At 41.7% G+C, this 11237-nt stretch overlaps 1 protein-coding gene across 1 annotated transcript; it reads left to right on the forward strand.

The window, feature by feature from the left end:
- The first annotated feature begins 417 nt into the window (after positions 1 to 417).
- Positions 418 to 10956, forward strand: tmem33 (transmembrane protein 33). The gene is made up of 8 exons (XM_048232317.1): positions 418 to 595; positions 1468 to 1548; positions 1840 to 1934; positions 6707 to 6894; positions 8456 to 8523; positions 8860 to 8993; positions 9191 to 9274; positions 9730 to 10956. The coding sequence occupies exons 2-8, from the start codon at positions 1489 to 1491 to the stop codon at positions 9857 to 9859; spliced, it is 759 nt and encodes a 252-aa protein (XP_048088274.1). The 5' UTR covers positions 418 to 595; positions 1468 to 1488; the 3' UTR covers positions 9860 to 10956.
- The last annotated feature ends 281 nt before the right edge of the window (positions 10957 to 11237 follow it).

Below are 11237 nucleotides of genomic sequence, written 5' to 3' on the forward strand. Positions count from 1 at the left end.
CATTTGCATATATTTTAAGACAAAGTGTAATACAAAAAGTATTTATCTTAATATGAAGATTAAACTGGTAGAAATGTATGAGGATATCTATAAAGGGGTAAAAAGTCCCATTCACCTGTAGTGTGATAAAGTGTCACCTATTGTGGTCATTTTCAGGACTTTCGTCCCGGGTAGAGATTTTGGCACACATCCCACGTTGTTCAATGGGGTCATATTAGTCTATAACAGTTGAGATATTTTCCGCTAAATGAAGTGCATACAAATATTACCCAGGACCTCTTCTAAATAAAGAATTCTGTTTTTGCTACAGCTGAAAGCAAAACAAATGGGCCAAGCCATCTCTGGCCAAGCAGCCAACAGCAGTCTGAGTGATGACATATCGCGATAATCTTACAGCCAATGTCAGCTGAACGAGTGGTGCTCATGGGAACGGAACCAGGGCAGGACCAGGTTGGTTGCGGCACACATTGGTGGAGTCCACAGTGTAGCATAGCCTGCTAGCAAGCATTTCATTGAATGAAATCTCTCCATTTGTTTGTTTGATCGAACTACCGTTACACATTTCTGGTGTCAAGTGAATCTTCTGTCATCGCAGGTAATTTTAAGAGCCATAATCCATTTCTTTTTGCCGTTGTCAAAGCACGAAGTATTTTTTCTGTCACTGGTCATTTCAAGCGAGAAGGCTAACTATCGCGACTAGCTAGTATGCTTGCTCACGTTAGCTCTCTTCCGCTAGCTTGCTGACTTGGAGAACATTCTAGATAACAGTAGCTAACATTAGAGCTGAATAATCTAACGACAATAAGAACCACTCTCTGGAAAAACTGAAATTGTCATAGGATAGGCACAGAGTCTTACCCATCTCTGTGTTCTTGCACTCTGTGTCTTTATTTTTTTTTTATCTTGGAAGTTTACATTAGAAGCTAGCCAGAACAAGCTAAACATTTCCACTAGCTAACGTTAGCCAGCAATACCGTTTACCACTATGCTTATTACACTTTCAACGACACACATGTTTAATGTTCCTTTTGAAACACATCTGAAGTACTCGAAAGTTCCAGACAAGCACTATTTTAAGGAAGGGTTTTCGAAAATGTTCTGTGATAGTTTGCATTTGGGGATCTTACTCTTGTCATTTTTATTCTAACGTTAACGTTACTATGACAGCCAACTGGCTAACTAACGTTAGCTTTCTAGTCACCCTTTTATCACCTAATGCAAGGCTCATGCTGATGATAATTAGCGTTACCCATCTATCAGTTAGCGGAGGATAACTATTCGTCTACTGTACATAGACAGATCTGAAGTAGATTGACTCTTGTTCTCCAAAACTGTATGGAGGGTTGGTAATAGGCCGTACAGAACTCCATGGGGTGTACTAGTTAGGCTAAGCCTTTTCACGTTTCTCTTCACTGGAGTGATCAAGACAGATTTGCAAAAGTGCACCGTGTTTTCTACTTTTACCAGAGTCAACGTCGGATTTGAAAGATGGCAGACACAGAGCACCAAACCCCTCCTCCTCCTCCCCCTCCTCAGGCAGGGCCAGTGGTAAGTGGTTGCTATGAACTACAACTAGCCACAGTGATCATAAAGCATTACAGTAACCGACCCGTTATCTGCCTCATTGTGAGTGTTGTCTCTTGATGTATTGTTACTGACATTACTTCCCTATAACTTTGCTTCTCACGTGGACTGCTGCACAATAAAGTCTGTAATTCTTACACTGGTTGTAATAAAGCTAAAGTTCAAATAATGATTGATTCCTCCCTATAACTTCCTCCCTTTCTGGTTGTTTTGACATAAGCTTCACACATAAATGAATACATCTGTGTTTTGCAGCAATTCCTGTTGGCTAACAAGTTGGAAACTGCAATGTGGATGTCTCGACTCTTCACAGTGTACTGCTCTATCATGTTTATTCTCCCTATCATGGGGTGAGTGAATGGACCTGCTTGATTTTATCAGCCTTTTTTCACCACTGCTCACCTTATTTACTCATACAGGCATGCTGTTTAGGGTTCAATGTTAACCTTTAAAAGTGGTTTCCAGCTTGGCAACCAGGCATGAGGTTTTGGTTGCCACTTGTAACAATGTAGTAGCCAAGGGCAACCAGGCAACCTTTAATGTCGAGCCCTGTGTTCTGTATTGATGTTTCCATTTGTATGTTTTTGGAATTATTAATATCTGTTCATTGTTATTGACATACAGCTGATTGCACAACAACTGCCAACAAGTTGATGATGTGTGCAGTGCCTTACATATCAAAAGACTACAATACTATGTGTATGTATGCACATTTTTTTTTTTTTTTTTTTTTTTTTTTTTTTTTTTTTTTTTTTTTTTTTATTTTTTTTTTCGGACAAAAGACATGTAAAAAAATTTTTTTTTATTTGCAAACATCATTGACATTACAGAAAATGCAACACTACGACATGCACATGAATACTACATACGACAAACAGGCGTACATTACATAAACACATACTGTAACTTAACAAGACATCACATTGACTTGGCTACAAACATAACACAACATAACATTAATAACAGAAAGGCTAAGGATGATTTAGCCCAGGATGATTACAGATATGATTATCAGGGATGAAATTGATGACCGGAATGAAAAGAAGGGGGATGGGGGGTGCGGATGGTAGCTCTAAGAGTGTGAATGAGGTGGTGTTGGGATGGGGGTGGGGATGGGGGGTGAGGGGTAGTGAGTATGTGAGGATGTATGTGTGTGTGTGTGTGTGTGTGTGTGTGTGTGTGTGCGCATATGTATAAGGCTGGTTTGCTGTTGGGCCAGGAGGAGAGAAGCTGGAACATAGAGAGAGGGAGGGTTTCAGGAGAGGAGTTGTAATTATTCTATTAATGATAAGTATAATAATAGGAATAACTGATTGCCTGGTTGATTGCCTGACTGATTGCCAACCTGGGCACCCATTAATGGCCACAGTTCCACCCAGCCCCTGCAGTTATACTGCGACGAGCTGACAGAGGGGAGGACCTGCGTGCCACCCATCGCCTCAGGCCCCCAGCATATGCACACATCCCCCCACTACCCACGACCAACCACACCGCCCCCAGACCTTCACCCAACACGCCACTCTTGACCTAAATATGTACAGTATGTGAATGGCTAGGTTGAGGGGTCTATCTAGAATGTAGCATTAAAAGAAGTGGGCATGCATGGTGAATATCTGTCAGGATTTCCCCATGCACACCACACTTACCCTGTGTAAGATGTATGCCTCAACAATGTGTGCATTAAAATAAGTGAGGCATGCAGATAGACACCTGATGAGGCATCTACCTGCACTCCACTCTTACCCTAGCCTGTTTTGTAGTTTTGTTTATGTATGTCACCTAACATGTAGTGCGATTAAAGAGAGTAAAAGCGTGCTGTGTGCTTCCAGGACAAGGCGTGTGCATGAGCTGTATGAGGAGGGTGCACACCGGGGCCCAGGGCCAATAGGTAACCCACAGGACCCAACCAATGCCAAAACCACACAGCGACCCGCCAGGACCGAGTCTCCCAAGCCATCCAATGGGGCCCCGGCAGAATAACGATGGGAGAGGCAGAGAAAGAGTGAAATTAGTAAAGTTATCAGAGAATGTAAATAAAAGGGGAGGGAAAGAAGGGGATGCTATTTATATTACTACTAATAATAATAATAATAATAGTTCAGCTACCCTACCCCCCTGCCTAGTGTTCGATGATATGTGTATCTGTTGATGAAGTGTGTTATGATCGCGTGTGGAGATGGAACTCAGGCAAAGAGGGTCAGGACTGTAAGTAGGTGATAAAGGGGTACCAAGGAGAGGTTGTATCCTGAGTATTGATTAAGTTTGTAGTTGATAGGTTTTCTAATGATATATAGTCTGTTAACAAGTTTTTCCAATGAGTGATGTGAGCTTTTTCCTAGATTTCCAGTTCATGAGGATTGTTTTCTTGGCGATAGTCAGCGCTACCAGTAGTGTTTTATTGCCGGAGTTGCTTAAATTGACTGTGGATGTATCACCAAGTATGCATAAGGAAGGGGATGCTGGGATGTGACAGCCAAAGATGGAAGAGAGATTTTTTGTGACACTCACCCAGAAGTGGTTGATTGGAGTGCAATGCCAAACCGCATGAATGTATGTATCTGGGTTATTTTGTGTGCAGTGAGTGCAAAGATCGAGCCAAACCCCATTTTGCCAATTTATGTGCAGTGTAGTGGAATCTGTGAAGAACCTTGTATTGTATTAGTTGTAGATTACTATTCTTTGTCATGAGGTAGATGTTTTTGCACATTTTGGTCCAGAAGTCGGCACCGGGAGTAATTGATAAGTCTGATTCCCATTTGTGATATGGCAGGCCAATTGTTTTTCTGAACAAGATATAATTTTGTAAATTTGGGAGAGTATTTTTTGGGAGAGGGAATATTAAGCAGCTCTGAGATTGGTGGGGAATGTCAAGGTTAGCTGTCTGGATGTTAATTTTTCCTAGGATAGATGATTTAATTTGCAGGTATTGTAAGAAGTGTTTACTCTCGATGCCGTGCTTCTGGACCAAACAGGAAAATGAGGCCAGATTATTGTCTTGAAGAATGTGTTGAAGGTGAGTGATGCCCTTTCCCATCCATGTGTGAAAGTTAAGTGTTTTTATTGACGGTGAAATCTGGGTTATTCAAATCGAGTGCGAATTGATGGTGCTATAGGTGAATCAGTGATGTGGTAGAATCTCCACCAGGCTGTCAGAGTAGCTGAAATTGTTGGGGCTTTGAAGGATGGATGTTTTTGACCGACTGACTGCAGAAAGGGAGATCTGAGATTTTAATTTCTTTACAGATTGTTTGTTCTAGGTCTAACCAGGTGTTGTCTGAGGGGGTGGGGTGTAGCCATTTGTGGATGAAGTGGAGCTGGTTGGCCAGGGCATAGTGCTGGGAAGTGTGGGGCCTCTAGTCCTCCCATTGCTTTTGGTTTTGGAGAGTGGCGAGTTTGATCCTTGGGGTCTTATCTTTCCAGTAGAATTTAGTGATTAATGAATCGAGAGACTTAAACCAGAGGGTGGTGGGCTGGGTTGGAATCATAGAGAATAGATAGTTTATTTTGGGCAGTATTGTCATTTTGATTACTGAGATTCTGCCCATGATGGATAATGGGGAGGTTCTTCCAGCGTTGAAGGTCATCATCTATTGAAGTGAGTAGAGGGAATAATTTAGGCTAAATAAGTCTGACAGCCTGGGGGAGACTTTTATCCCTAAGTAAGTGATATAGTTAGTGCAGAGTGGGATAGGTGAAGAGTTGGCTGTCACATCCCAGCTGTTGGGATGTAATGGGAGAACTGCAGATTTATTCCAATTGATTGAGTATTCAGAAATTTTAGAGAATGTGTCAATGAGTTTGATGGTTTCTTCTACTGATGTTGTGGGGTCTTGAAGAAAGAGAAGAATGTCGTCAGCATAAAGGCTGATTTTGTGATGCATATATGGAGTCTGGACACCTTTGATGAGGGGGTTCTGACGGATGGCAGCTGCTAGGGGTTCAATGAAGATTGTAAATAGTGAGGGGGAGTGGGCACCCTGTCTAGTTCCCGGTGAAGAGTGAAACTTTGTGATGTTAGTCCATTGGTGATTACTGTGGCTGAAGGAGAGGTATATAGAAGTTTAATCCAGTTAATGAACGACTCCCGAAGCCAAACCTCCCTAATGTGGAAAACAGGAAATTCCAGTTCACCCTATCAAAAGCTTTTTTTCTGCGTCCAGAGTTGCTATGATGGTATTATCTTGAAAATTTGTAGAGTGATACATTATATTTAACAGTCTGCGGGTGTTGGTGGATGAAATTCTACCTTTAATGAAGCCTGTTTGGTCTGGGTGGATAATGGATGGGGTGACCTCTGCTAATCTGTGTGCTAGCATTTTTGCGATTATCTTATTGTCCACATTGAGGAGAGAAATTGGTCGGTAGCTGGATGGCAATGTTGGGTCCTTATTGGGCTTGAGGAGCAGTGAAATTGAGGCTGTGGTGGAACTAGTTGGAAGACGTCCTTTCTGTTTTGATTCATTAATCATTCTGATGAAAAGTGGAGCTAAGATGGTCCAAAATTGTTTGTAGAACTCAGCAGGAAAGCCATCGGACCTGGTGCTTTATTATCGGGCATCTGTTTCAGAGCATCAAACAGTTCTTGTTGAGTTATAGGTGATTCTAGGTTTTTTATTTGGTCTCATTGAGTTGTGGTAATTGATGCTGTTTAGGAAAGAGTCTATGAATTCCTGGTTGGGGTTTATTTCTGAAGAATATAGTTTATTGTAAAACTGGTAAAAACATGATTTATTTCTTCAGGTGAGCTGGTTAGCTTCCCTGCTGAGTTCTTTATGACCGGGATTGTTGATTTTTCTTTGTTACGTTGGATTTGATTTGCTAAGTATTTACCTGATTTATTGCTATGGTGGAAGTTTTCCTGCCTTAGACGGTGAATCATAAATTGAGTGTGTTTATTGAGTATTTCATTGAGTTTGAATTTATGTTTCCTAAGTTTTGCCTGTGTTTCTTCAGTTGGGTTGCTTGCATTGGTTTCTTCTAACTGTTTAATTTTATTGTTGAGTTCTACTTCCTGTTCTTTTTCCTTCTTTTTTTTGTATACTGAATATGAGATGATTCTTCCTCTGAGTACTGCTTTTCCTGTTTCCCACATGTATGCACATTTTACTATCTCCCCCTGTAGTCCGTACGCTGCCACAAATTTCTACCAGCGTGCCCTGTTGGCCAATGCGCTGACCAGCGCCCTGCGGCTGCACCAGAGACTGCCTCGCTTCCAGCTGAGCCGAGCCTTCCTGGCCCAGGCCCTGCAGGAGGACAGCTGCCACTACCTGCTCTATTCGCTCATCCTGGTCAACTCCTACCCCATCACCAGTATCCTTAAAGACCTAATCCAGATTGGGGGTACAGGGCTGATTGATGAAACGAATGAGTGCCATTAGCAATTGTAATTGCTGCTGGTGTGCATGCGTGCGTGTGCGGCCTCGAAGGAAAGGCTTAACAAGTTGATAAACGAATGCAGTGCAAACCACAGTCAATGAACGTGAAAGGAGAGTAGCCAACTCTTGTCTCGCGTTCATTGACTGTTGTTTGCGCTGCATTCATTAATCGACTTGTTAAGCATTTCCTTAACCGTAATATTGTGGAATGTAAACACATGGGTTGGAAAATGCCAATTTTGGAATATTACATTCCGTTTGTGCATGTTTGTGCAAGGAATTTTGGTTGTTGCCCTGACACTTTGCAGAAAAATTTAGCAAAAAGTTTGCACTTTTGGAGTGAAGTCGAGGTCAAGTTATGTATTAAAACCTGAAAGTTTAAATGTCAAGATGGAATTTATTGCTGGGTGAAAGCATCATAAAACTCAGACACAGGTTTTGGACGCACTGCTGACAGATGAAGAATCGTGGAAAACCCCTCAAAGTGTCCTAATGCAAGGCTAAAATGCAAAAACAATAGTAGCTGCAATCTGGCCAAATTCACCTATTTTGCGGTCATGAATGAAATTCAGACAGAGACCGTTGAGACGTCATGACCGATACTACTTCTACTTCTAGTGGCTGTTTTATTCAGCATCTGCTGATTAACATGTAAATGGAAATATTCTTCTACACAAGGAAACATCTTATTCTGAATATTGCCATAACCAGAATATGGACCTTATTCGGAATATGGTGTGCATGGAAACGCAGTCGATGTGAGCTCTAGAACTGTGGGGTGTACGACGAACCTCGATTAGTGGGTTAGCGAGGTATGTTGCGCTCAAAGCCTGGGTTAGCTGTCACACGAAAGTCGCTCTCTTTTAACGTCGCTATATCACCATGGTATCTTATGCTGGCAACCAAACCTGGTCGGGAGGAGGTTTTGTGCTAAGTTAAAACTCAAATCGTGCTGCTGACCAATCAATTATCTTGGAAAAACAAAGTTATATCACATGTAAGATTCTGTCATGTATGTTACAGGGGACGACGCTCCGCCTATCCAAACTTTTTTGATCTCGCAGGTGCATTCACCGTTGCGCGTGCAAATATTCCATTAATATGAACGTTCATACCATAAAACATGTCATTACCACGGATTTATTGGTGTTGAAAGCTAGTCACTAAAAATGAACACCCTAGATTAGGCTGTCGTCCTTAAATGCGGAAGTAATCGTTTTTATTATAGGCGGTCTTGTGCGTCTCCACGTTTCACGATTGGCCATCATCATCAGAACACCGAGAACGCACACAAAATCTGAGCTGAAAGCCTAGTTTGACAAATATACACATAACTGCGTTCGTAGTATCACCTAACTTATAGCCCCAGTTAAGGCTTTTTGAATCCTCGATATGTCTAGATAGCCTGGCTATGTTCAACTTGCTTCGTAGTATACCCCACTGATGTCCCCTGGTTTGTTTTGAAAACTTGAACATTCCTTAACCCCTATCAACAGTGAGCATATTCCCCATCTTCCTCTTCTCCTTGCTCCATGCTACTACTTACACTACAAAGGTCCTTGATGTGAGTACCAGTTCCTCAGCCTTGTGGTAAACCTCTCCTGCCCGTTAATGAAATGCTAATCGACGGGCCATACATACAGTGGGTGTAGGTATAAGAGAATGGCAACAGTCTTCTTTATTGCCATCGGAGTTAAAGTCAAAGTTGGAATCTCCACTTTCCCTCAAAACAATGTTGTCTAGTCAAAATCCTATCAGGTAGTCCATCTGAATAATGTAAGCTTTTACTTCAACTTTTTCTGGCATATTATGAGACTGCTTATAAATTAGCTATAAATAATAATACGTTATAAATTCATGAATAATCACTTACACTATGTTCCTATCTTGCACTCTGTAGGCAGTGGGATCCAACAGCCTCATGTTTGTGAGGAATTTCCTCAATAAGCTTACTGCTAATCAGCAGAACATTCTTAAGTTCATTGCCTGCAATGAGATCTTCCTCATGCCCGCAACGGTCTTCATGCTTTTCAGGTATGGCAAGCTTGGCTATATGAAGAGTGTAATGAATAGTTTGCACTTCTACATTATAACCTCTCAAAAGCTGGCAGCTATAAGTAAGCTCAATATGTTTTGAGTGGCTGTCTATCACCCAATAGGAGGTTACTTGCAGGCTTTACCCAAAGTACACAATTAGTGTACACAAGTGATTGATTCTTCTCTTTCTACAGTGGACAGGGAAGCATTCTGCAGCCATTCATATACTACCGATTTCTCACGCTCCGGTATTCTTCCAGACGGAACCCATACTGCCGGTAGGTATTCCTAATTAGTGGTGTTGTCCCCCACACCTCCATGTTTTAGCAAAGTTAAAAGAACACTGTGTAGGTTTTTTGCCATATGGGCTTGTAAGCTAGCTAGCCTCATGATTTCCATACTGCATATATTCCATATAATACCATATTTAGGAAGGCATGTATTATTGTGCCTGAGCAGTCAGAGCAAAATAATACATATTGAAAAGCCTGAGTTGGAAACCCCAGTCATATAAGAATTTGGCAACAGCTTGGCAAGTTGGCTATCTTTTATGCTGTTGCGCAAGGCAGATCTATTTATTCTATGTAATACCACTGTAAGTACAACATATAGTAGAAATTGTATCAGACACAATAGGAAGGTCATTTGCGAAGTAAATTGCGGTCAGATTTAGCGACTGATTTCATGTGCCCCTGTTCACTGATGCCTAACTCCTCTCCTCCTCCATCCCCAGCACCTTGTTCACGGAGCTGCGCATGCTTCTGGAGCACTTCATCATGAAGCCCACCTGCCCTGCCTTCTTCAGACGGATGTGCCTCAACAGCATCGCCTTCATCAGCCGCCTGGCCCCTACTGGCGTCTAACCTGACCTCTCATCTCACCCGCCCTTACCCCCGCCCGCTCCACTCACTCACTCACACACACACACACACTCCCACTCATACAAACACAGCCCCCTGCAGCGGGAGGAAGGGATGTACCACCTAAGAGACTGACGTTAAGCAGACTCTAGATGAATGTTTTGGAGGGTGTCACAGCTGCTCCCGTCAACCATCTTGCTCTTCATCTGCTTCCCCCTTTTGAGCTTTTGCTGCACTGGACACAACAGCTGGATTTTAATACCTGGATGACTGACCTTTCCTTTTTAACCATGCACTGTGGGGAAACTACGCTGTAGGGTACACCCAACGATTATGGTTACTATATGTACTGTGGGGCACTGTAGGATTTTTTTTTTGTCACCCATGGTGGAACAGCTTTTGGTCTGTCACCTTCAGGATGTATTTATTTGTGGTTCATATTTTTTTCCTCTTCAGAGCTGGATTAAATTGAGATTACTTATTTATGATGGAATTATTAAGGTTCATGATTCTTGAGTGAGATTACATTGTACTTTTGTCAGAGGTGGGATTAGTGTCTGGGTACTGTCGAGTCAAAGCATTGGATTATATGAATCTAATCCATTTTTATACTTAATTTCCTGTGAAACAGCTTTCTTGTTTGGTATGTGCTGGTGTTGTCTTAAATCGCTTTTCCTATCCAAATTAAAATGTGAACTTTGATGATACAATCTGTATTAACAATTAGTCTGGGAGAATCTCAGTCTTCTTCATTTGAAAGAAGCCAGATTTTATGTGCCGTTATTATTTAATACTTTTTCAAATGTTACCTTAACAATTGCTAACTTTAATATGCTTCTATTTCCCTAAACTGGGTCAAAGATTTAGTGTTCATGTACAGACAAATTGCTTTTGTCAGATTGGCCATGTGTACTCTGGAACTGCATTGCATCTTCTGTGGGGTGACATTGGGTTCTTACATCAAAAGTTGATTCTCATAGTTCACTGAAATGTTAAGGCATGCTGTCATTTTAGTCCATTTGTTTTATTAGTTGTTTGTGTAGCCGAATGAACTCAATCTAGTACATGAACAAAAAACTTAATAAAACCTTAATTCACAACTTCCATTTGAATATTTGATTAAACCTCCTAAATCACATGTAACTCCTCAGTTACTCTTCATTGGCTCCCTATAATGGCCAGAATCAAATTTAAATCTCACCTTGGCCTATAGGACACTTACTGGATCTGCTCCCTGCCATTTCAATGGTCCCCAATTCCCCACTGTGGTCTTCTGATGAGTGTCTGTTGCCATAAATGCTAGGTCAAATTCAACGCTCTTCCTCAGTGGTGGAATGAGTTGCCCAGTACTCTCCATTCCTGTGAGTTTGGGTCTTTCAAG

Source organism: Alosa alosa, chromosome 21, assembly GCF_017589495.1.
Source record: "Alosa alosa isolate M-15738 ecotype Scorff River chromosome 21, AALO_Geno_1.1, whole genome shotgun sequence".
NCBI classification, from domain to species: domain Eukaryota; kingdom Metazoa; phylum Chordata; class Actinopteri; order Clupeiformes; family Clupeidae; genus Alosa; species Alosa alosa.